Source organism: Elaeis guineensis, chromosome 15 (assembly GCF_000442705.2).
Source record: "Elaeis guineensis isolate ETL-2024a chromosome 15, EG11, whole genome shotgun sequence".
NCBI classification, from domain to species: domain Eukaryota; kingdom Viridiplantae; phylum Streptophyta; class Magnoliopsida; order Arecales; family Arecaceae; genus Elaeis; species Elaeis guineensis.
Genome location: NC_026007.2, coordinates 52,494,379 through 52,522,076, shown reverse-complemented (window position 1 = coordinate 52,522,076; position 27,698 = coordinate 52,494,379). Strand labels below are relative to the sequence as shown.

At 39.9% G+C, this 27,698-nt stretch overlaps 1 protein-coding gene across 1 annotated transcript; it reads left to right on the top strand.

The window, feature by feature from the left end:
• Window positions 1–27,698, top strand: LOC105057959 (NADH dehydrogenase [ubiquinone] iron-sulfur protein 4, mitochondrial). Its single transcript, XM_010940695.3, has 5 exons — window positions 1–285; window positions 3,934–4,022; window positions 6,949–7,078; window positions 21,817–21,846; window positions 27,454–27,698. Exons 1-5 carry the CDS (start codon window positions 118–120, stop codon window positions 27,511–27,513), a joined length of 477 nt encoding a protein of 158 aa, XP_010938997.1. The 5' UTR covers window positions 1–117; the 3' UTR covers window positions 27,514–27,698.

The following is a 27,698-nucleotide window of genomic DNA, read 5'->3' as shown; positions in this document are numbered from 1 at the left end:
AAAAAAAAACCACAACACGTTATTCTTTTTTATATCACAGTTCGCTGGAACTCCAGGAAGACGACCGAAGCCCAAGCCCCCCATCCCCCTTCTTTCCGGCGTTGAGGCAGAAGAGAGATGGCCGCGCCGCTGCAACGAAGGAGCCTCTCCTTAGCTCGTCTACTTTTCTTCCGCTCCTCTCACCTCTCACAGTCGAGATCGCTCGCTTCTGATGCCCTCGTCGAACGAAAGCCCGGGGAGATTGGAATCATCTCCGGGATTCCTCAAGAACACCTCCGCCGCAAGGTATCCTCTCGAATTTGCCCGACTTTTCTTCTATTGGTGATCAGTTTCTTTTGTTTTATGTGTTCTCCTTTTGTTCCCAATCGAAATCATTTCGCTATTATATAAAGAGGTCAGATTCCAAAAGGCAGTAGAGTTTTGATTTTGTTTTCTTTTTTCTTAAATTTCATTCAGCCATTTGAATCGTTAATAGCTATGACTTTTTTCGGTGATCTGGGCCTCGGAAACTGTTTTGGACAACCAATTAGACAGCTGAGGGCATAAAATTTTGGAAAGTTTATTGCATTTTCTTTACAGGCATTAGTGGATTAAGAAAGCGGATTTTTTGGCCAAAATTATAACCTCAATGAATTGATTTTGTGCTTGTAGACTTGTTGTCCATATTGGAAATGAGAGGAAAAGGACGTCTTAGTAAACATGGATCCTTTCATATCAGGCAAGCATGTTGTGTGAATAGAAAGAAATTTGACTCGACTGTTTTTGATGCTTGATATTTACCCATCTAAAGAGATTGTTGGATCAAAGAATTAGCTTAAAACACGATCACCAAATATCTCTTCAAAAGTACATGACTTCCAGCTTCACTTTCTTTAACCCACTTTTACCATGAAAGATCTTATTCATGTCAACTGAAATTTGTTAAAAATGATATCAAGCGGTTATTACCTTAGTAAAGCTAGTCTCAATGATAAGGTGATGAATTGCTATGAATTCTAAGCCTTGTTCTTCCCTCCGTGTAAGTGCGGTGAAGTAGCTAGATTGCAGAATTGTTGTGGAATTGTTTGTTTGAAGCCAGGGAAGACCAGAAGGATATTATAAGACAAGATGAGGTGCTTGCAAGGCGAAAGACTCTTATAATAGTTTTCATGTCATTTATTTATGAACTATATGAATTATTGTGAGGTAGATGCGGTTAATTTGAATGACATTTACATCTTCTTGTATGCTAGCATTGTTACAGTTAAATTTGCTTTCATTTTTTTTTTTTAATTTTTGAAATGTACTTTTGACATATACTACTTATAGTGAATACAACTTACTAGAAATAAGGTGTACTATTTTGTCAATATCTTAAATATGGATAATGTATGAAATGAAAGAAGGGTTGGTGAGGGGTAAGAATTGTTCTCTAAAGCTATGAAAACTCTAGATCTTCATATCGATACACAAGCATTGATATATTCTACAATTAATTATTTTGAATGTATGGAAGTATATCTCTTATCTCATAATATCTATGATCATTTAAAGTCTCTGTGGAAGGCCTAAAAAATGTCAAATTCTTGGATAAACCTTATTTTTATTATATTCTGAAGCATTTTAACCAAACATGTGATCTAAGAAACAATGTTTTTAGAGCACTGTATGAGCTTTAGTTCTCCAGCTAATTACAATTTTTATTGGTCTGCACAATGTAGATCAATGCTTGCATATATTATGCATTGTACTTGTGGATAAATGCCTCCTTTCTGTCACCAATCAGTAATTATATCTAAGAATTTATGCTTACCTGTAATCATATTGCTTGCTAGAAAAGATAATGTGTCAGACAATACAACAATGTTTTCTCTTGATGCAGGCATAATATTTGACACTTGTGTGGGGTTACAAAATATGAGAGAGCCATTTAGATTGCATTATGTTTGTTTTGTTTGCTGGCATGACTAGATAATTCAAATTAAATGCATCAACATCTTGCACTTGTTGAAAATTTGGAAATTTATACATAGAGTGCTCATAGTCTTGGTTTATTTTCATTATACATTTCAAATCTTTCTGAGGATTCCCTTGTAAAAAGAACCTTTGCCATGTGCCAACTAAAAATTTTGTAGGCCTCGTACCATCCATTGACTGTTCTCCAGATTGTGCTTTTCCTTATTCCAATCCTAAGCAAATCTAATGAAATGAGAATTCTCTTGAATTCCCTTTCTCACTATGCCCATCCTAGTTTTCTAAGGCTTTGTTTTCTTCTTTTCTAATAATCTGGACTTCTTTATATGTTGTTGATGACATAAACTATGCATACCTAAAACAACTTATTGAGTTCACATAGATGATAAAGCAAAGACATTCTAAATCCTTACTTGATCAATCTGCCTTGTGAAAGCAAATGTTAATTTTATTAAATTTTCTTTAGTTAGCTTTATACCTTTTTGGAGACTATGTTCCTTTAATTAAACAGAAAATTTATAAGGCAGTTTTAATTGGCAGTAGATGTATAATATGTCAATACCTTTTCCTTTTCAAGTGCATAACCAACTGTTTGCTAGCTATTTTCAAAGGGACTCTTCGACGATGAAGGCTAGTTGTCCCTATAGGAATTTATCAAAAACGGCCATTGAAGCACTTGGGTAGCCACTGGAATGGCTATGCTTGATCATTTGATTCTTCCTTGTAAATAATGCTAAGCAGTCATTTGGTAACTCAGCTGTTTAAACATCTACTGATATGCTATATTGTCCATGTCGTCAGTTTATCAATTTAAATAATGATCCATAGATTCTTTAAACTCATAGCATGTCAATGTTTATTATGTTCTATTATTGACCTAATGATCAAAGCAGATATTCAGTATACCAGCTAAGTGGAACTTTTTTTTCTTAAAAAAAAAAAAAGAAAACTATTTGTGTAAGCATTGCATACCCTTGAATGCATTGCTTGCAGCACATTTAAGTGTACCAAGAAGAGATATACATGGTTGTTTATGACTTCACGTACATGTGCCCAGTCTTAGCCTCATCTAACCAGAAGCTATTCATTTTGTCAGTTCTGTCTGTGAACAAAGGTACTCCCAATCTAATTATCTTACTGTATCCACACACCTGCCTTTCTCTATTAGTGAAAAAGCCATCTCCTCTCAAAACGTGGTTGGCTGCACTGACTTTGAGTCAATGTTTCATGGAAGGATTGAACAAAGTTTTATGTTCAGCTGTCAAGTTCCTCACAGGCCACTTCAGGTAATATTTAGCCTATCATAGCACTTAGAATGCCAGTTGATGAGTAGGATTTCTCAGTAACTTGTCTGGTTTAACAAGGGAGATTAATTGGAATTGTCTTTTCCCTAAAAGCCTCTATCTTTCTCATTTTGTTCTCATCCTCAATTTTTTGTTTCAATATATTCTTTATTTTAAATAATTTTCTATTTTTATTTATTCTTATCATTATCATATGTTCCACTGCTCTGGTCCTTTTATTCCTGGAATCAAGAACGATGCTACATACCCCTAATGATTAAGACAGCTGCCAATCTTACAAGTCATTTCCCTTAAAAGTGTAATGTTTCTAACAAGTTACCATTATATAATGTGGCTAATTGTGATGTCATAGTTATTCTTTTTGCTTAACAGTTTAATAGGCTCTTTAACTGCATAAACAGATTAAAATGCAAATGTTCAACACTATTCTATTGTTTATGTTTTTAAAAAAATAATATTAATGTTAGATTTGTAATTCTGTATGAGATAATAGAGCAGTGTAAAAATAGATCAAAATTTATAGGACTGGATTTGGGAAATTCAATGCAGCTTCCCATGCATGTTTGTATTATTTATTGAATGAGTGTATCTCGTCTGCTTCATCTATTCTATGTTTTGGACAGAAGGATTCCTTTTGTGTTCATTTGCATTTTTTTTTTTTTTTTTTTTTTTGTAGGTCATGATCTATTCACCAGCTCGGACTGCAAGTCAGCAAGGTTCTGGAAAAGTTGGAAAGTGGAAAATCAATTTTATGTCAACCCAGAAGTATGATTCTCACTGATTTTTTACTTCCTATTTTTTCTTTTTAGTTTGGAGGAATGGTCAATGTTTGTAACATAATTTTTTAGTGTGATCGTATTGCACAATAGATTGTTGAATTTCTTTGATGGACACTAATGTGGTTTTAAGGTCTCGTCTGTGAATGTGGACTTCTCAAATCCTTCTGTTCATGCAGGGTGTATTTCAGCATAGCTAATTGTTCTTAATTATGTTTATAATGTTGAGCATGTCAATTACAATTTTATCTACATTGCATTCATTTGTTATGCTAGTCCATTTGTTTCAAAAATTAGCGAAGCTATTTGGATCTCCTATACAGCTAGCTGATGACTCCTAAACATGTAACCATCGCAATTATCCCATGTGTAGTTTGGGAGATATATATTTGGTCAGCATGACATGGGAATTTTATTTTCCAATTGCAAATAACCTAAATGATAGCTAAAAAAACATATCATGCTTATTCTATGCTACTTTCAAAATATAAATTTTGTGAATAACCACTACTAAAAGACATGATGAGAGGCATTCAGGACAATGGATTTCTTTAAAACATTAGTGTAAATCTAGGAAACCATGGATTTCAGAAAAAAAAGAAAGAAAGAGGGATGTAGTGATAGTTTCCTTTCATGAGGGATTTTGAGAAAAAGGTTACGATGATGCAAAATTTTACATTTTTAGTCCAGTTCTTTTTTTGACACTTGCATTTGGAAAGAACATTTCTAGCTGAGGATCATTTGATAGTTTACCATTGAATTTGGAGCTTTAATCATTTTTTCCCATTCGGTTTAAGGCTTATGATGCAAATTTCAGATCAACTAATTCAGCTACGAGGATAGGTGATGCAGTATCATGATGGATGGGGAAATAGGGGTACTTATCAACTTAGAGATCAATTGAGCAATATATTCTATAATACATATGCCTTGTCAACTACTGAAGTAATATTGTCATGGACAAGCATATTTGCTGACTGAAAAGTGTATTAGTGCCATCTATATAAATTGAATGCACCGGCCAAATTAGGAAGAGTGTTACTGCCTAAAGGTGATGTGGGGATAATGGAGCAACCACCTTGGTTCAGCCTATTTGGAGTGCCCTATAATTTAGTCAAGAAGTCAAAGTCTAGTATTAATTATGCTATAATAGCTGGTGGTTGTTATGCTTTAGTGTTATGTTATTAATCTTGAATGTGCATCTTAGTATTTCTAGGATTGTTACTTTATTTATTTATCTTTTAGAAAATTATAAGTATAATGCGGTGGGATATGTAAGGTCATCTTGCGTCTATATAGATACATAGTAGGGAAAGAAAAATAGTGAATAGTGAAGAATTTGGAATGACCTTTGTATTAAAGTTTCTTTGAAGTTAGTGGTTGATTCCACTTTTCATCTCTTTTTTCCTATTTTCCTCTTTCCTTATCTCTTCTCCTTCTTTTGCTTAAGCTCCTACTATATCCAACATTAGTTGGTATCAAAATATTAGTTCGACCTCTCATCCTTTTTTGTATTCCCTCTTCAAGAAGATATCTTCATCTTAAAATTGTGGTCTGCAACAGCAAGAAGTAAGATGAATCTCTTTCACATCCTGAGGAGTTACTTCATGAACATGAAGGATGATCGGCTAGACTAGAAGGATAGATGAAATTTTCAGAGAAGTAACCAATCAGTTAGAAGAACAAAACAAAAGGTTCGAGCAACTTCAGGCGATGCTTTCTGAACTCATAACAACTTGAACTTCTTCAAATGAAAGGCTATCATCCTCTGAAGTTTTCATCATAGCATCAAGATCATCATGAGGGTAGCACAGCAAAGACATCTATAGGCCTATACTATCCAATTCTTAACAAAGATTTGAACTCGAGGGCGAGTTCCACACAGTGAAAGCATCGGACACTGAAGCAATGGAGCAACCATCTTGGTCAGCCCATCTTGGTTGGTTCCCATTTTGGAGTGGCCTATAATTTAACCAAGAAGTTGAAGTGTAGTATTAATTTTAACATTGAATCTGTCTTTTAATATTTTTAAGCTTATTAATTGTGTTTCATGTGTGGTATCTTTTAGAGTTTGTAAAAGTATTTATTTATTTGATTTTTGGCAAGCTGTAATGGCTAATGCAGTCGTATATGTAAGGTCATCTTGTGCCTATATAAATAGATATGCAGTAGGAAAAGAAAGGTAGTGAATAATGAAGAATTTGGAATGAAATTTGTATTTAAGTTTCTTTGAATGTACTGGTGTATCCCACTTATTATCTCTATTTTCTTACTTTCCTCTCCTCTTTCCCTATCTCTTCTCCCTCTTTTTTGCTTAAGCCATATCATTTCCATTGTTAGGAGGTGTAATACCGAAGGCACGAAGCTTTTAGATTGGGAAAAAAAGGAGAGAAGAAAGATGGAATAAGAATGGGTAGAAGAAAAAGCAAAGAAATGTCTTCTTTTGGTCTTGAATAAGGTCACATGATATGGGAAAACCAACAGTTCTTCACCTAAGCAGCATATGCCACAAGTGTTGAGTGCAGCTTAGGAGAAACGCTCTCCAGTTTTGATTAGGCCTCCTTTAATTTCTTTAACCATGAGTGCACCAGAAGTTTGGCCTTTGGGACTATTTCTTCGTGCACTAGAGACAACACCATGGATAAATAATCTGGACTTGCACAAAGTGGGTTGCAATAGTAAAATTCAGCTTCTCTCTCAGATCATTCTTTACCATGAATCAACACTTATGCATGTGTGGGCATAAAGATTCCTGTTAACTTTGTTTATATTTTGTCTCTGTTGTAGTGCTTGTTGTCTCTCATTTCTTCTTGTGGTCTATGGTTTTTCTTAGGATATGGTATAGTATAATGACAAAAATGATTCAGTTGAGTCTTGTGCATTATGTACTTGTTTTGACACCATATTGCCTGTAGGTGGGAGAATCCATTGATGGGCTGGACTTCCACAGGTGACCCATATGCTAATGTGGGTGATGCAGCTCTCAGTTTTGACAGTGAAGAAGCTGCAAAAGCATTTGCTGAGAAGCATGGATGGGACTATGTGGTAAGCATTGCTCATTTATAACTTTTACTATGTTTAGATGAAATTTAGTGAAAGATGATACAACCAACTTTTGATATAAACAAGTTTTTAATGCCTATGTTGAACAGAATATTTACTGTGTTTAGATGAAATTTAGTGCTTGGTCATTTGTAATGTACTCTTAGCTGAGTAAGCAGCAGTTCATTGACAAGTCCTTTTGCACCTGTCTCGTCTATTGGCTTTTGCCAGACAGACATGCAATTGTACCCTTGCTTGGTGAACCTTTATTCTAAACTTGGACTTACTATCACCGATCGGTCCCCTTGTGCTGACTTCCGTTTATTGTGCTCTGGACCTGCAATAGTTGGAAATTTCCAAGATGTTGTTGGTGGCCATGGAAACTATTATGATTTTTCTTGTTATCTTGGATCTGATATGTAGAATGCATTTTCTTTAGAAGTTGTCTCGGCCAGATGGAGCTGCAAGTGCTTTCTGATGATATCTAATTGTTGCATCGCACTAAAATTTAAGAGGATGATTGCTTTTGGGTAAAATTTGGAGGAAAAAAAAATCATTAGGGAAACGAGGTATTTACTTTATACTATGGACATACATGCCCATGATAATGGAAGAAAAGTGCATGATGAGTGCTTAGCTCTTACCACTATTTATTATTAAAAGATAAGATGATGAGAGACTGTAGTCTTTTTATTTAGAGAAAAGAAATAATGAAACCTAATTATCCAAATTAAAATCACATATCATGGAGCTCCCCATTGTAAAAATTGGAGCTCTATAGATGCACCGGTAGAGTCCTGAGTTTCTCAAACACAAACTTCTGATGGTGTTGGTCTCCTTCTGACTTATACCTTGATTATGAGTTACACTTATTCTACTTCAAGTAGGACCTGTAATGTTACTAAAACTATATCCCTCGATTCCATGCTGAACTTGGATATGGTGAATCGATCCAGACTGGCATCATCCATTCCATACTCAGCCTCTATGACATACCACAATTCCTTATCTGTCTTGATGGGAAGGTGCATATCCTAAAGAGAATCGGATCAGGCACTAAGTATCCTATGGCGAAAACAAAAGCCTATTTCTTCTGGGGTTTTAGTTTGAGAACTAGAGGATCCTATTTCCTAGGGATTGGGAGTTGAAGCTGGTTGGGAGGTTGATCTAGAAGATGGTTTAGGATCAGGAAATTCTGTGGTTAAGATCAAACCTAAAGTGGTAAGTGTCACAGGGCTGATTCTCGCCCAGAATTTTTGCAAGAATGCAAGCCTTGTGCGGCACTAGACCCACGTCTAGTTCAGCCTCTCAGTACTCTCCTCCCATAAGGGACATGATATCAAGGCACATAAGGAAAATATCACAGATTTTCATTATTCCAATTCTTCATATACACTGGATAATAGAGACCCGCCCACAGTCTCTCCGAAATCCCAACGTACCCACTCCTAGTTTTGCAACCCAGGAATTTTGGCTTATATAGGCGGTGGACAATCTTCCCCAACCGCTGGGAACCAACTCAGAATCGTTCCCATCTGTTTGGAGGGCAACCGCTCCAAGGAGTTGGGAGCCAACTGCTGTCAACTCCCCCAAACTGCTGCTGGACAGCAACTGACCAAGGCAACCGAAGGCAACTGTCGGGCCAACTCAGAATCCCGTCCAACTGCATGCCAAGGCCCGGGCTGCATGCGCCCAAGACCAGGCTCGGGTGCCACCCTGCGCACCCTTGTGAACTCATGCGCGCACGCGTTCGGCCGTGCGCGCCCATGCGCGGGCTGATGCCACGCGCGCCCATGCGCGGGCTGATGCCACGCGCTCTGCTGTGCCGTTGGCTCGTGCGTCCTGCTGCCGCGCCTCCAGCACCATGCGCATTCCTCTGCGCATCCTGCTGCCGCACGCGCCCTATGCTGCGCGCGTCCTGTGCCGCACGCCACCGGCACGATGCGCATCCCCTTGCGCATCCTGCTGCCGCGCGCGCCCTGTGCTACGCACGCCCAGTGCCGCGCGCGCCCTGTGCCGCACGCCTCCGGCACCATGCGCATCCCTCTGCGCATCCTGCTGCCGCGCGCACCCTGTGCTGTGCGCGTCCTGTGCCGCACGCCTCCGGCACTATGCGCATCCCTCTGCGCATCCTGCTGCTGCGCGCGCCCTGTGCTGTGCGCGCCCTATGCTGTGCGCGCCCAGTACTTGCCGCGCACACACCCTGCTGCGGGCGCGCTCGAACATGGCGCCAGTGCACTGCCCATGCGCACCCCAGCGCGCGCCCGTCCATGGTGCCGCACGCTGCTGCATCTTGGCACCCGTCTGCTGGTGCCAATACTTGGCCTGGCCATACGGGCATCAGGCCATGCCTTATCCTCGCAGAGCTCCGCCAAGCCTCTGCGCACTTGGGATTGGCACGGTAAAGGCATCAACCCATGCCATCCCAGGAAGCCAGCTAATGGGGCCGTGACAAACCTCCGCCACCCGAAGATCCCGACGTCCTCGGAGGGAGGTGTGACAAGTAAGTTTGGATCGCCTCTCCAAACTGCCACAAGGATGTCTCCTTCTCCCAACTAGCCTCGTTCTCTTTGTCTTGTTGGCACACCAAGCAAGACCGGACATAAGCCTTGATGTCCTCTTCTATCTTCGCCCATACAAATGTACGGGACAAGAGAGCAATCCTACGCTCCCTTCCTGGGTGTCCCGCCCCTTGGGACTCATGGGACTCCCTCATGAGTTGTCTTCTCAGTCCCCTGCCATCAGGGACATATAGTCTATTATTTTTGCCCACCAATAGACCATCTACAACCCAATATCTTTGGGTCACACCATCCCGAACCTGTTGAAGCAGCTTTTGGTAGCCTTTATCCGATTGCGCCACCACCCGAATCCTGTCGATGAAGTCTGCTTCCACAGAAGAAATAGCAGCAACCATTTCCACAATGCCTTTCCTACTCAAGGCATCAGCAACCTGGTTATGCCTCCCAGGTTTATGCTCCCATTCCATGTCATATTCCGCCAAGAATTCCTGCCACCGAGCCTGTCTAGGAGACAGCTTTTTCTGCGTCAAGAAAAATGTGTTAGCCACATTATCAGTTTTCACCACAAACCTAGTACCCAACAGGTAGACCCGCCATGTCCTCAAGCAATGCACCACAGCCAGCATCTCCTTCTCATGGGCAGAATATCGCTGTTCTGCCTCCTTGAGTTTCCAGCTTTCAGAGGCAACTGGATGTCCCTCTTGTACCAGCACACCTCCAATTGCTTTATCGGAGGCATCGGTATGCACTTCGAAAGGCTTCACAAAATCGGGCAACTTCAGCACTGGTTTCGACGAAACAGCCACCTTCAATTCCTCAAAGGCCTCTTGGCACCTTTCGATCCAAACCCATGGTTGATCCTTCCTCAACAGATCTGTCAATGGGGTAGCCTTCCTTGAATATTCGGCTACAAATTTGCGATAATAGTTTGCCAACCCAAGAAAACTTCTCAACTCGGCAACTTTGGTAGGTGCTGCCCAATCCAGAATGGCCTGCACCTTCTTTCGATCCATTTTCACCGTGCCATTGCCCACTACATGTCCAAGGAAATGAATTTCTCTGCAGCAGAATTCACACTTTTCCTTCTTGACATATAGCTTGTGTTCCCTTAGCCGATTGAACACCAGCTTTAAGTGCTTTTGATGTTCTTCCAAAGAACCACTATATATGACTATATCATCCAGATAAATAACCACAAACTGATCGATATAATCATAAAAGACATCATTCATTAAGTTGCAGAAAGTTGCAGGTGCATTTGTCAAACCAAACGGCATGACAAGGAACTCATAGGATCCATACCTCGTAACCATAGTGGTTTTAGGTTCATCCCCTTCGGCAATCCTCACTTGCCAATATCCTGATCGTAGATCCAACTTGGTGAAGTATGCAGCCTTGGATAAACGATCGAATAAATCTGATATCAGGGCACCGGGTACTTGTTCTTAATGGTGACTTTGTTCAGGCCTCTGTAGTCCACACAGAGCCTAAGGGAACCATCTTTCTTTTCCTGGAACAACACAGGGGCACCGAAAGGAGCTTTAGATGGTTGTACCTTTCCCGCATCCAGCAGTTCGCCCAACTACTTCTTCAATTCAGCCAACTCCTTAGGCGACATTCTGTAGGGAGTTTTGGCAGGAGGTCTTGTGTCGGGCACAAGATCTATCTTGTGGTCCACAGCACGTCGAGGCGGCAACCCTTTTGGCAACTCCGAAGGCATCACATCATCGAATTCCTGTAGGAGTCCAGCCACCTCCTTTGGCACCGTTGCTGTCTCATCAGGGCCCACATCAATGAGAGAGCAGCAAGGTAAGTTACTTGGCCCCGCTTCCATCCACGGGCCAACTGCATGGCGGAGACCATCTCCACCTTTGGTTTGCAAACACCAGCATCCGAAAGCATGCTGCACCCTGTAACAAAATAAGGTCTCCTCTCATCATGGATCATCAGTCCATTCAAGTGTGGCCATATCGCCACTTTGGCAGCGACAAAAAAATCATTGCCAAGGATCAAATTGTAGTCGTCCAGCGGAACCACCATCAGGTTCATGTGACCATCCCATCCGCCAATGGTCACTTGGACGTCAAAGGCCATGCCCCTCACGGCCTGGGCTTGGGAATTGACTGTCTTGATACGGCTTGAGTGTTTCACTATACTCAAGCCTAGAGTGGGTACTATCCTTTCAGCCACAAAACTGTGCATGGCACCACTATCCACCATGGCTGAAAGCTGATGTCCATTGACTTCCATGCGAACGAACATCAGTTTGGGGCGTTCCTTGGCTTTCTCCGCTTGCATTGCACCAAGCAATTGCAGTGGTGCAACTTGGTGTGTAGCCTCTGAATCAGAATCATCACAGGCATCTTTAGCAATAATGGCACTTATCTTGCTCTTGTTGGGACAATTGCGAGCAAGATGAGGACCATTACAGATGAAGCAACCGGGATGAGGAGTGGCTTGATCCCTCCTTTGGTGGAAACCCTCCACCTTAGCCTTCCCTTTATCAGCAGCATCCATGGTCTGCTTCTCGCCAACATCCTTTGGCCTCTTCCTGTGATTCGAAAACCCATTGCTGGGCTTACTGATTCGCAAATCCACCAAGGCATCAGCGGCAGCCAATGCGGCGGGCAAGTCCTTAATGCCTTGCCGTCGCAACTCCAATTGCGCCCACGGTTGTAGGCCAGACAGGAAATTGAATAGCCTGTCTGCCTCGGACATATCCCTTATGTCCAACATAAGAGAGCTGTACTCCTTCACATACTCTCTTACTGATCCGGTCTGCCTCAACTTCTTTAGGGAGTCCCTTGCAACCCATGCTGTATTGCAAGGGAGGAATTGCTCCTTTAATTCCTGTTTCAGCACCTCCCAAGTGTCAATCTGTGGCCTGGCAACATCTTCCATTCTGGTTCGCCACCAGAGTTTGGCATCCCCCACCAAGTACATACTGGTGATGGAGACTTTCTCCTCTTCAGGAGCATGCGCAGCCTTGAAGTATTGCTCCATGTCCCACAAGAAATTCTCCAAATCTTTGGCACTCCGCATGCCATTGAAAGGCTTTGGATCAGGGACCTTCATCTTGACGGGCGCATCTCCTTGCGAAGGGTTCTGCAGCACCGTCTTGAGGAGTCTGACATCATATTGCATCTCCTCCAATTGTTGCTGCGCCATTGCCAAGGCTTCCTGCAGCGGAACCAATGTGGCCAGCGAGTTCTCCACTTGCGACCACAAAGGTTCAGCGGCTTCAATTTGAGGCACACCGAGCATTGCTTCCAACCGGGACAATCTCTCACGGATAGCTTCCATGTTACCACCCGTTCGCATGAGCGCCACCCCCACGCTCAATGTTTTGGCTCTCAAATGGCCAAAATTTCTTCACTCGAGCAAACCTGGCTCTGATACCAACTGTCACAGGGCTGATTCTCGCCCAGAATTTTTGCAAGAATGCAAGCCTTGTGCGGCACTAGACCCACGTCTAGTTCAGCCTCTCAGTACTCTCCTCCCATAAGGGACATGATATCAAGGCACATAAGGGAAATATCACAGATTTTCATTATTCTAATTCCCCATATACACTGGATAATAGAGACCCGCCCACAGTCTCTCCGAAATCCCAACGTACCCACTCCTAGTTTTGCAACCCAGCAATTTTGGCTTACATAGGCGGTGGACAATCTTCCCCAACCGCTGGGAACCAACTCAGAACCGTTCCCATCTGTTTGGAGGGCAACCGCTCCAAGGAGTTGGGAGCCAACTGCTGTCAACTCCTCCAAACTGCTGCTGGACAGCAACTGACCAAGGCAACCGAAGGCAACTGTCGGGCCAACTCAGAATCCCGTCCAACTGCATGCCAAGGCCCGGGCTGCATGCGCCCAAGACCAGGCTCGGGTGCCACCCTGCGCACCCTTGTGAACTCATGCGCGCACGCGTCCGGCCGTGCGCGCCCATGCGCGGGCTGATGCCACGCGCGCCCATGCGCGGGCTGATGCCACGCGCTCTGCTGTGCCGTTGGCTCGCGCGTCCTGCTGCCGCGCGCCTTGTGCCGCACGCCTCCAGCACCATGCGCATTCCTCTGCGCATCCTGTGCCGCACGCGCCCTATGCTGCGCGCGTCCTGTGCCGCACGCCACCGACACGATGCGCATCCCCTTGCGCATCCTGCTGCCGCGCGCGCCCTATGCCGCACGCCTCCGGCACCATGCGCATCCCTCTACGCATCCTGCTGCCGCGCGCACCCTGTGCTGCGCGCGTCCTATGCCGCACGCCTCCGGCACTGTGCGCATCCCTCTGCGCATCCTGCTGCCGCGCGCGCCCTGTGCTGCGCGCGCCCTATGCTGTGCGCGCCCAGTACTTGCCGCGCACACACCCTGCTGCGCGGCGCGCTCGAACATGGCGCCAGTGCACTGCCCATGCGCACCCCAGCGCGCGCCCGTCCATGGTGCCGCACGCTGCTGCATCTTGGCACCCGTCTGCTGGTGCCAATACTTGGTCTGGCCATACGGGCACCAGGCTACGCCTTATCCTCGCAGAGCTCCGCCAAGCCTCTGCGCACTTGGGATTGGCACGGTAAAGGCATCAACCCATGCCATCCCAGGAAGCCAGCTAATGGGGCCGTGACAGTAAGCTACTATCTCACTTGGCTCTGCCATCTTCTAAAGAAAGAGCCATTAAACAATTTAGGTTTGATATACCATTCATTACTAACTAAAGTCGACATCTTAAATTAAAAAGCTTTTGTTCATCTAGGGTTCTAAAAGTTCATCAAATTTTTTTAATCTAACTTCCAAGAATTAAAAATATGTCACATTTTTTTCTCTTTTCTTTTATTTCTTTTGTGAATATGTCTTATGGTTTATGGAACAAGCGTAAGCATGATGTTGACTAAATTTTTGGAATAAAAAATTTGTACTAGTTAATGATAAATGGGCAAACGTCTATTTTAATTTTGGATTTTTTTTGCATGTACACCTTTTCTAAATATACGAAATTGCATGAATATAAAGTTAATATTTGCATGTATACCCTTATAGGATACTCTTTTTGCATGTGTGCTCTTGATGTCACAGTTCTATCAATGACATAAGTTCAAAAGGCATTTATTGGAGTTAAAAATAAATTAGAATTGCGAATTGACCTTTTATTCCTCCAATGCATGACAGGTCTGACCATCTTGTCTTGTGTACGTGCCTTCCTAAATATATGAAATTGTATAAATACCCTTTGCAAAGTTGTGATTTGCATGTATACACTTATAAAGTACTTTTTTAGCTTGTATATCCTCGATGTCGTAGCTTTTTTGATGACGTTAGTTATAATGGCATTTGTTTAAATTAAATACTAATTAGAATTGTGCATTAAGCTTTTTATCCCTGTAATACGTAAATAGGTTTGACCCAACTCGTGGTTTAAGAAATTAATCCAATTGCTATGCCGTCTTTCTATGTCTCTCTTGCTTTCTCACTCTTTCTATCCTTTGAAATCCTGACCCAAATCCCTAAAGTCCCAAAATCATGGGCTTCTTAGCTAGTTGTAAGTATGCATGATTCTGAGGTTGGATACTGGGATTGAATGCCGAATACAACTATCTAAAAACTATTAACCTGTATAAATTATGGTAAAAATAATATCATATATGACGGAAACTTATGGAGGATAAGACCTGAACTTGAGAAGAGCTAGACTAGAGTATATCAATTCAATAATAATAGAAGGGGATTTAACATGTATACCCTTTATAAATATTTGAAATTGTATATATAGCCTAGAAAATTCATTATTTGCATATATACCCTTGCAAATTATTTCTTATTATATGCATATACCTTCAAAAGTTTACTATTTATGTGTATACCCTTATAATTATTATTTTCACTCATCTACTGTTAAAGATATTTCATTCAGTTGAATTTTAAACGTCTTGTTTCTTCACGGCATTAGATGGCATGGGTAGACATGAAAAGAAAAAATTATAAGGGTATTCAGCAAAGCAAAAGGTATTTTATAAATATGGGTAAATAGAAACTTTGCGATGGTATTAATGTAATTTTGTATATTTAGAAGGTATACATGCAAAAATTCCTTTAAATTTTATATTCATGAGCTAAAAGGTTGCTGGTCACATGAGAAGTGAGAAGTGAGAACTGATGGTGGAGCTTGCATTTGTACCTAAGGATTATGAAAAGAAGAAAGGCATTAAGTAAGCTAAACAAAAGTCTAAAGGGATGAGTTTCCACAGCTTCTTGATTGGAGAAGGATCTTTCACATGTATCAGCTCAATGTTTCTATAAAGCAAAACTGAATTTATGAAACAACACTGGTTGGATATAACTTTTGTCACGTGGATGACATGTTCGATCATATATACAAGACCTTGTATATGGGTAAGGATTTATCTAAAATATCTTGCTGATTTAGAATTTAGATGCATATAATTAATTTGCCTCTCTGACTTTTGATTTTAGTATTTACACATTCAATGCTATAGTTAAAAATAGGGTAGCTCTAGTTCTAGGTTCAGCAAAATTGAAGACCGTCCTTCAACTTATCTCAAATAGCTAATTTAGGGTAGAATCACTGAAAGTTCTGTAACTTAGACACTATCACTAGCGGTTTGGAATTGGAAATTTCACTTAAAATAGGTTGAAATATAATGTCACATATCATCTTTAATGGTGAAGAATCTATGCTTTTTCTAAAACAAAAATGTTTAAGGTTTGCATCTTTGACCAGAAATCCTACAATGGAGTTCAATTCATGTGGCATTACGTTTTGGTCTTTTGTCTTTTCCCCATTGGAAGAGTAAAAAATACCATTGGGATCTAGAGATCTTTACTTCAATACAGAATACACACTCAGGTTCTCTCTATGTATAGATATTATAAATAGTATATTATCAGATGCTATAACCTCCTCTCTTATGCATGACCAATGATTGAATTACTGTTTGTGTGTCTGTTACTTGTGTGCTGGCTTGGTATGGTATTGTAGCAAGCTATGCTGATGATGCCCCAGGGCAAAAGTGATGTAATTGTGCTGGTTCTTGTCGGTGCTTTGCATGCAAAACTGGCACGCATGAGCACAGACCAACACAACTTGGCTTGGTTGGTCACAAATGATACAGAGGTACTTACCTTTATATTGTCCCATATTTGTCTGGAATGGTATCGGTTGGTATTGCATGGTACCTAAATTCTTGATCATGGTAACATGCTTTAATTACATTATAGAACACCAGCAAAACTCTGTTAATTATGTCCGTAGGCACCGACCAGGTCCATGGAGAGCAAAACCATCCATTCAACTTTTTTCTCTTATTAAGATCATGGTGTCTGCAAAAGCTCTTGCATCTCATGTATCAATACGACCTTTTTGCTTTTAGGATCACAGCACTTTTTTTGCATGACCCAAATTCTTCATATACTAAAAATCAATAATTTAGCAAAATGAAGAAGACTCGAACACATTTGTAAAAGGTTCAGATCATAGGCTCCTTTTATATGAGGTAGATCTGCTTCTGGGAAGGACTGCTCTTGAGAAAGAGAATGTAGGAAGTATAAGTATGCCACTCTGAACCTTCTGTAGTCCTGTATAATTTTTTGACATAAGGGTGATGACTTTTCTGAATTCCAGGATGAAAATCATCATGTCTTTATTAAATCATCAATGATGTTTTCTGCTGTTTGAATTCTTGACCTATGTTTTTTTTATGGTAAAACGGATATATTATATTAAACTAAACATGAGTAAATACATCCCTGAGAATCAGAAAGTAAAATATCTAAAATTGCATAGATAAATCGGTCGTAGAATCCCGTAGTATTGATTTGGAATGCTTAGCCATGAAAGAAGCCATCTAGCCAGCAGCACTATTGACCTTCCGAAAAATATGTCAAACGTTAAAAGTAGTCAAAGATCTCAATGTTCTCCAACAGTCTTGTAATAATGGATGCCGCCTAGTATTATCAAAAGTTAGATTAGAAAGCCATTTAACAACCATCATGGAATCACCCTCCACCCAAATTTGTGAAGCCCGTATGTTTTTTTCACTGATTCAATGCAACCATCTCATTTCCATCCTAGCAGTGTAATATTGTGATCCATTGATAGTCATACTCTATCATTTCTTGCCATGATTTATGATTGATTTTGATATAAACTCATAGCAGCCAGATATCTGGATGGGTGTCCCACATTTATTCTAGTACATGGACCTATAGTTGCATCATGATATTATCTGAACTGCCTCCTGAATTAAATATTTTTATTGCTGTTATATTCCAATAAGACCGGCTTCAGTTCAACAAAAGTAAATGCCATTATCCATTTTTGCATTCATGATTTATATTTTGCTTCTATAGAAATGCATGATTTGTTGAAAAAAACAACTGTACAGATACCAGAATGTAATCATATATACATTAAATGCTTTCATTGTATGGGGCTTCATAGAGGTACCATATAGGGAAAGAAATCTTTTTTTTTTTTCAATTAATTTTTTTGAATTTTTATGCATGATGAAGATTCTTAGGCTAGCTTGTTTTGTATGTTTGTTTAATATTTAAAGGATGTTGTTGAAGGTTGTGTGAGATAATTGAGTGTGGGTATCCATATGGACCATGGTTCATCATATTGACGCATACTACCTCATATCAGTATATCATACCATACCAATATCAAATTAAGATTTGTTATGCCAAACTAGCTCCCATAGTGAGCGTATGGATACTTTACCAACATAGTATTGGATACCGATAAGGATCGAGTACTGAGATGGTGAACTTCAATATGAAGACTTAATATTTAAAGTAGAGAAGAGCAACTGCAATATGGTATAGAAAAGGGAAATCAACATAACTCACTTTAATAGTCTCAACCCATGTAGAATGTCGAGGCCTCTCATATACATCCAGGTCTTGCAAATAGTTTGGACCTAGAACGTGGGCCAGTTTGGATATTGTCCTCCATCCTTGCTGGTCATAAGATATAGGACAATGACTGGGCTGTGGCTTCGGATGCTGTGCATGTATGTGCAAGTGGTACTCATTGAAGCCCAGCCATCCTTGCTTAGGGTGGAAGTAATATGGTTCTCCGATTCCTGGCTATTATCATATCCATAGAAGTGATAATGTGCAGAGTCGAATCTCACAAGATATGATGAGTGGAAGAAACAAAAGGGATCATATGTGGATGGAGCATAATATCCGCTTTGACTATTTGGATGCGCTTGGAGATTCACCTCTGATCTATGATGAGATTTGTTGTCTACCATACCTATTTGATACACCGGCAAATGTATCACAAATGCCGACTCCCTCCAATTTATGTAAGAGCTCTGGAGCCTCTTGCATCCCAATAGTCCTCAAGATTGCTCACTCCCACTACCTTGTTCATTCCTATCATGCTGATCATCGATGTCAGCTGCCTTGTGGTCTTGTTGAGCCTGCTCCTATTGGCCACTTGCTTCACTTTAGACAATGGTCCCTCATTGCTGCCTCACATCCCCAAGCACCATGATACACTTTCTGCACATCACTACCATATCCATCCATCGATTGCTTCTTCAACGACGTGATCCACCTCCTTTGTTGTCCATGCTACAGTAATTGCATACCCATCGATATCTCGCCAAACCTATCCTTTTCATGGCGCCATCAAATATCAGGCTCTTTCTAACCTTTCTTCTTACCAGAGGCCATCTCCCAAACTAAAATCCATTCTTCCTACATATCACCCAATTAAATCAAGAATCACGAAAATATTTCAGATTTCTAGATTTTTATCATATTATTCATTGATAATCGATGATATTTATTTTTTATTTTATAATAATTCAAAACTCATGCTAGTGTTATCCATGAAAAAAGGCAAGATAATTAATTCAGAGTTGTTCTCATGAATTTGATCATGTTCCATGATTTAACAATTAAATCATTTTTATAATTTTTAGTAGTTATCCTTAAAAAGTAGATTGAAAATCAGAAGATTATATGTTAAGGAATAAAGCACAAAATGCCAATTTTGGAATTCATCTTGTTAATTTGTTTCATATTTATTATATTTAACTAACTTTTTTTTTCAATTTTTTCATTTTCCATTAAAAATAATCCGAAAATCATGAAAATATCCATTAATTATTGAAAAGCATGAAATTAACTTAAAAACTACATTTGTACTTCAGAACATCTGCTGATAATTCTTTTGATTTTTATGCAACCTAGGAACTTTTAATTTTCTTGATTAAAATATTAGTTATGTGATCTTAAATTGTTTCAAGAAGATATTCTATCCACAAAAATCATAGCATACACATACCATGAGTGCAAGCATGCTACCATATTTTTGGACTAAATTCCCATATATTTTGGTTTTTGTTAATATCTTAATATATAATAATATATTTCTGAAAATAAGATATTGGTCAGAAAAACAAAAATAACTATGTTGTAGGCTGCCATCCACCCTACAACATATCCAATATTCAGATAAAAAAATTAACATGGGTCTCCCATTTTTTCTGATTTTTGTCAACTTTGGCCCAAAAAAGAAAAAAAAGATTGGGGGGCCTCACCCAAATGGAGTTCCCTCCTTTGCACCACTGTTAGCGAGACCCTCCTTGATGAGAGGAAAAATGCCATCTCCTCCATCCCTTCTCCCTCTCCTTTCTCCTTGTAATGTAGGTTATCCTTGATTAAGGAAAATTCAGGGTTGCTTAATGGGTTGTCTGGGCTAAATGAGTAGGAAAATTCTGTGAGAAGCTGGGGTTTATGTTGGTAGATGGATGGAGAGCGATTTAAAGTTTTGAGGGTTCTATGTGAGCTGGAAGTAGAAAAACGGGAATAAAGATTTTGTATATTTTGTGAATTTGAAGGCTAATTGATAGATGGGTGGATATAGGTTTTGTTGCTTTTGGTTGCTCGGATTTAGTTCGGATGGAATCAAATCTAAATTTGAGATTTTAGGGTGCTATAATTAAACAAAAAAGAAGAAGAAAAGAGAGAGATTTTATGGGCACTACACTTGGAATCCTGTGGGCATCACACCTAGGGTTAGAAATGCATCACACAATTCCAAAAAAAAAACATTACTTCTTATGAAAATTCTCTGACATTTTGACTGACTTTTTTTAATAATGGGAGATTACAACCCGATTCATAGAGTTCTAATACACCTAATCTTACTAGGTCTTGGACTCCAAATAATAATTCTGTAATTTGACTAATAAAACCCAACTAAAGATTAGAAATGAAGTCCTAAAACATAAAATAGATCTAACATACAACCCATGAGCCATATGACAGTCCATGTCTAGTAAATATGAAATTACAAAAACGCCCCTGACTAAAAGAAATTTCAGAAATCGTAATAAAACCAAAGTAGCATTATATTACTGCTGCAAAAATATAAAATTAAGATTCGATAATGACTAATTGACCATATGCAAGGTCCCAGCAGGGCCCCATGTCATCCAACACATTCCAAATCAAGGCTTGAGCATTAGAACCAGTCTTAGGGCGCCTTTTATAGGTCTTCAATGGCCACTGCTAATGTCCTCTGTCACCTTTTCCGTCACCCTCCTCTCTCTCTCTCTCTCTCTCTCTCACACACACACACACACACACACACACATTATGGGGTTAGAAGGGCTCACAAGATGCCTAAGGGCATCTCTAAATCCAGCTTCCCCCCTTGTCTTGAAAAAGGAATGACGAGCTGTCCCAGTTGGGATGGACCTATATCGACAATATTGATATTGGAACCCATTGGTACTGATTCTGTTCGGCTGCAACAGCCAATACAAGTGACATCTCAGCCAAACTGAGGTCTATGCTAGCTAGTGCCAACCCATCTTGGCTGGCACGCTCCATCTGGAGTTGGTTTTGGTGACTCAGCCCCTATCCTTGTGCTGGAATACAGGTGCAATATGGAATCGAATGCATGAAACATTGACGGAGAAAAAAATTCTATCACCCTAGTGGAATGGTACTCATTGCCGGTATTGTCCCATTTTGCTAGTGACATGGGTTATCATATCACCTTCAACATGGATTCGCCCATTTCCCTAAAAGAATTTTCTTTTTCAGGTCTCTCTTTTGGTCTATGTAGTATTATCATTATCATGTTTATGGAAAATGAATAAGATCGTACATTCAATTAGTCCTCATAAAACTAGTGTATATATTTATCTCTTGACTTTGGCATCATGACTCCATTATCTCTTGTGCAGGTGAGGAAGCGTCATACACCTCTATTGAAGGTCTGTAATTCTTTCCTCCCATGTTATCCTATTTACAATTACTTGAGCCATTGCAAATTTATAATTTGAAACAAAGATGCAAATGTTTATTTTCATAAATAGGACCATAAATTTTGCTGGATATTCTTGCTGTGCAATAATAATCAAGTAGAGCCATTTTCTTCATATTTTTTGTTTTTATGGAGAACTTGTGTGGCTGCTTGTATATTATAAAAGAATCATCAACATATGGAGATGAATAAGTATATAATAAGAATCATTCAACTATGAAGTTTACGAAAAAATTGTGTTAAGAACATATGGTCCCATAAGGTTGCGAAATTGCATGCAGCCTATCTTAGAAATGCATGTGCATAGCATGTGATAAGGGAAATTCCACATGATGACTACAAGGTGTTAAATAATTCACTGATAAAATCTAACATTCATAAGAATAATCAATATCTGGAGTTTTGAAGGGGGAAACAAGAGAGCTGCCCCATTTGACAACATTTCTTTTAATGATTACTAAATATCTAGCTACTGTTTTATCGTATGTTGATGGATCCTGAATGGTAACTTCCTCATTAAGATATAATTAACAAGCATGCACATCTTTCTAAGAGCTGTCTTTTGGTCTAGTCTACTTAGTGTCATGGACTAGCAATCCAAAAGCTTAAGATGTTAGGAGCTCCGGCCTAGGCCAATAAACTCATGTGGCACCCTTTTTAATTAGTCAATGTGAGATAATGATAATCTCCCCATCCAATCTAGTGATGCCCTCATCATGGTTGGCTCCTACTTGAGAGAGGGGGACACCCATGGCTTGGGTCTTACTTGATCTTATCGGGTCATTTCCTAGTGAGGGGCTGATATGACTAATAAAAATTCTGATGCACAACATATCTAGCTCTAATACCACTTGTCATGGACTCCGCCCAAAAGTTTAACACCGACTTAGCTCAAAAGCTTAAGCTATTGGGAGGTGGACCAGCCTTAGCTAATAAACTCATGTGGCACCCTTTTTATTAGTCAACATGGGACTACGACATTAGATTGGCTATACTTGAGAACATCCTTTGGCTTGTCAAGATAATTGAAATGTGGTAGGTAGGCATCATAGATCTTCCAAACATGTTGCCAAAAATAGGTGGTAGCAAGGTTTGCCAAATTGGAAGCGGATCCCATGCCGGTCGATTAGTGATATGGTTCGGTACACCCTCGTATTAGACTGTCTCGAGCTTGAACCGACATGGCAAAGAAAGTGGAGGAGAGGGAGAACTGGAGAGGAAGAGAGAGAAAGGGGAGGGGAGGAAGGAGTGTGAGAGGTCGGCCATGGTGATGGTCACTGGAGGGCCGTGGACGACCGTGGTGCACGGGATAGGGTTAACTAGAGAGCGAAAAAGAGAGAGAGGGAGATGGAGGGAAGGAGAGGGAGAGCCAGCTGTGGGTGATAGTGACTATTGGAGGGTCGGGAGGCCCTCGAAGAGCTCTGTCCCTCTGTATGGTTGAAACAGAGGCAAGAAGCACATGTTTGTATTGTGATTCATGATCAAACTTTTTTTTGCCACTTCATAGTAAAATCGGCAATTGGTTTGCTGGCTTCGCTGTGAAGTGGTGAAAAAAATAAAGGATCATGAATTGTGATCGAATAGGGGCTTCTCACACTTGTTTCAATCGGATGGAGGGGGAGGGCTCTCTAAGGGCCTCCTCAGTCCTCCAATGGCCATGGTTGGCTCTCTCTCTCTCTCCTTCCCTCCCTTCACCCCCCTTCTCTCTCTTCTTCTTTTGCCAACTCATCCTTTCCTGTGCACCATGGTTGTTTGTAGACCTCCGGTAGTTAGGCTGTTCTCCGGCCACCTCCGATGACCTCCAACGGCCTCCTTGGCTTTTTCCTCTCCTTCCCCCCCCTCTCTCTTTCGGTGTTCCGGATTCTAGGCCAAAACTGTACCGATAAGTTGCCGTATGGTTCGGCATGCTCTAAACTGTCCGATTCTGGCCGGTTCGGTCAACACTGGATGGCAGCATATAACTCTATCCTTGTATGAGCTTTTGCCTCTCTCTGGAGATTGCTACGTTCGTCCGTTAACCCACCATCTTTGATCTATTGAAATCAAGGCATGGTTTTCCTATCTCATGTTATAACATTAATAAAATGATGAAACTCCAGCTTCATGATGGTTGGAGTCAGAGTGAGATAGATGAGAATAACTTTTTTGGTGTTTGATCAGACAATATCTGACCATGTCATTTGTTTGCATGTCCTCAAACCCTGAATTCTAAAGTATTGTAAGCATTGATGTGCATGCTTTTATAAAAGGAAACAGTTTTTTGCTGTAGGAAAAGAGGTGGAGAATTAACATTCATAGGGGCTATGCTTTGTTTAACATGCTGTGTGGTATCGACACTGTATTTATGAGATGTACCCTAGTATTAAATAAGTTCTTTGCACATATAACCTCTAAATTATGCTTCTTTTTTTTTTTTTTATGTGTAACCTCATATTTGTTATTTGCATGTATAACTATGCAATTTGCCTTTTGGTGTAGTTACATTTTCTGGACGATCTGCAGTTTGGAAATGTTAGAAAAATGTCTATCTGGCAGCTAAAGGTCTAAAATACTCTTACACTGTTACACATTTGTCCTCTGGAATCATCGCAACTAACATCAAAAATGGGTCTAGTTGTTAGTTTGTAGGTTGGGTTATGTTTTAAACCTTGGACTGTAGCTAATGTTGGATAGATAAAATGCAATTTGCAAGGTTGTACATAGAGATTGTAAAATTACAATGGTATATACGCAGAATGGCATATCCAGAAGAATATGCACAAACAACCCTTATACGTAGATTAAAAGGATTGGACACTTAATCTCACTTGAGAAGTAAGTGGCCTAGTGCTCCACTTACCTGCATTACTATATATTTAAACAAGTAGGAAAATTAACTATCGCCAAGAAGTTATGAATAAAAGGAGTTCTTTATAGGGCTAACAAGTCAATTAAGAAAATGATGCCATACATAACAGAGAGTTTATGGAATAAGAGATAATTAAAGAGACTCTTGTTTTGAAGCGACTAAGATCAACATTGATTATTTTGGGTGGATGGGGTTGATTTTGTTTTTCTGAAAAGTGAAAACGGATGGGTGAAGGCCAAACAACCTTGATGTGACACAAAAGCATGAATAATTGACTCCAAAGCTTGCAGAAAAACTAAGAGCAGCTCCAGTAGTCAGATGCCTTTTCTAGTCTTTATATTTGAATGAGAGATGGCAGAGGGAAGGTTTGCCTCCATTTTATCAGTTTGGTTATTGATCTCAGAGGCTTGCTGTTTTGTATTCAAATCCCTATAATTTGGTCTTGATCCAGCTACTTATCTGGTGGTTAATGGTGCTTAATCCTCTGATATTAAGCAACAGCTTAATAAGATTTACTGCCAAAGGAATAACATTTTGGGGAATGGAGAAAAGCACATACAATGTAAATAATAATCATGTGTAAAATAAGACTTTGCACATGTATGGTTTAGCAATATGTACTGGTTATATAAGACGTGGTTTTGCATATTTAGCATAGAATATGGCAAGCAACATGGTTTGTGTTTTCTAGAAAACAATTGAGAGATGCTTGAGCCTGTTGATTATGTTCAGTTTAACTTCATGTGATTAGGAGTCAGAGGAGGTGTCCTTTTTGTTGATGAATTTGGCCTTTTCTCTTATGAGGTCTTTTATAATGGTATGGATGTTAGAATGACATTGATTTTGTTATATGAAAGCTAAGGGTTATACCTGAGCCAATAAGATCTATGATGTGCATAAACAAGATATTGTGGTGCGACTTCTTTTCATTGTTGTATAGTGATGTCCGAATTATTCCCAAAATCCTGTCACTGTTCATCAGACCTTTTGTAGTAGCTCTGGTTTCCTTTTCTATGTTTGAGGGTGGAAGCAAAATAACTTTGCTAGCAGTCTAGTCCACCTTTTCTTTCTGGCTAAAGAGTTAATCAGATGTTAGGTATTTATGGAACTTCTGTATTCTGCTCTGTTGGAATTACAGGGGCTGTGTTTTGGTCTCACTCTGTCTTGTAATTTATGCTTTTGCATATCAGATTTGCCCTCCTGATCTACAGTCTGAGTGTTGGAAAATCTTGGAGGTTGCTCCTGGTTTGCAACGAATTTAAATGGGATATCAGATTGATCCAGTTTATCATTTAATGTGTCACCTCCTTGGTTTCGTGGCAGTGTTACCTGGACACATGTCACGAGCATCAGTTGTCCAGATTTTTAGAAGAACTGGACATGGGAACCTTCAAAACATTGAACATGGGGACATGCCCATATTACCAGGCTGTTTCCATCAACATGTACAACCTTTTTTATCTAATAACCAATTTGTTGGATCAGCTGCTTTAACTTGATAATATTGATAAAACTTTTGCTAGAAGTTATGCTAGACTGAAAAAACTTTTAGGTATAAATGCAAAAGTTGATACTTGTAGTGAGGACATCATGCTTTTTTGATTCGTAGTGTCAAAGAGTGTCATGTAGCATCCAGGCTTTTTAGTATATGGCTGCGTTGAAAAAATGAAGTGTTTGGTACACTTTTTCATGGTGAGGCTCTCTTGCCCATTTAGTGAGAGCAATTTGGACAAAACTCAGTGAAATATCAGTAATTTGATCGGTCCTAGGGCCCTGCTTGGTGTTGTTGTTGTTCTGTGTTTTTGTTTCTCAACTAATTAATGAATTATCACAAGAAGATTGATGTTGGATAGAGCATTTGGACAACTTCTGCTATCCCATTTATTCACTTTTTCTTTTGAAAGCAATAAACCTTTGCCACCAAAAACTCCACAGAGTTTTTACAATTTTAAAAATAAAAGGGTTTCATTGTACATGCTGTTCAGTCTAGTTTGGTCTTTTTCATGGGTTTTTGGTAGCAAAAAAATGAACAAAAGCTATGTCAAACAGGCCCTAAGAGTATTTGCCTACCGGTTTTGTAATAGACAGGCTATTTGTGCTTTCAGCCGGTGAGTTTAGCCTGTTATGAGGTTAACAGTAAAAAGGACCAAGGGAAGAGGTATATCCATGGTCCACCTTGTTAATCGCAAGTGCACAAGTTTTGGGCTCATCCTCTAGGTGATTCATAGCAGAGCCAAGTCATGGTCGTAGCAAGTAACATGTAGCCTGTTGATTATCCAACATCAGTTATATGCCACTGAAGACTTGGATTCTCAGAAGATCTTGAAATGGTTCTTTCAGCTAGCGGATCTTATAAATTTCTTAATCTATCGGAGCATAATTGCTGTTTCGTTTCCAACAATAACGTGATCCTATGTTTTCCACTCCATTCTCTCAATATGTGAGATTGATTGCAGTTGCTTAAAAAACTTCAGCTAAATGTTTAAGAAGCATGTTCCTTTGACGTTCTTCCATGGTAGCCTTGTGATTGGATGAAAGGTCGATTAAATAAAAGTTTGTCATCTACGTTTTTTTTACCGTTATGAAAGTATTATCAGTCAAGTGTTCGTTTCATAGCAACAGTACGTACTATTTTGAGGTTACCATATGTTCTTTTTTGGGTCATTTTGACTTGAATCTCTCTCTGTTCTGAAATTTTCCTTTGTGCAGTTAAAGTCTTACGCAGACAATTTCAAGTGGAAGGGCCCCCCAAAGAGTGATGAAGAATAAAAACCACTCTCAGTTGTGAGGACAAAATCCTGAGAGATTTGGTTCTTGCTCTTTTTTGATTTTTCAATGTAGTTGGGCTTCTGATTTCTCTTTTGCGTCCAAACTGAATGCATGCAAGTCAGTCAACAATGTGAGCTCTGGCACATCTAATGATAAATAAAATTAAATTAAACTCATTTCATTTC

Bases quoted from the DNA above. Each gene is read 5' to 3' on its own strand.
- LOC105057959 (XM_010940695.3), top strand. From the start codon at position 118: ATGGCCGCGCCGCTGCAACGAAGGAGCCTCTCCTTAGCTCGTCTACTT. The intron at 286-3,933 runs GTATCCTCTCGA...TTTTTTTTGTAG, and splicing joins AAGAACACCTCCGCCGCAAG to GTCATGATCTATTCACCAGC. The intron at 4,023-6,948 runs GTATGATTCTCA...TATTGCCTGTAG, and splicing joins AATTTTATGTCAACCCAGAA to GTGGGAGAATCCATTGATGG.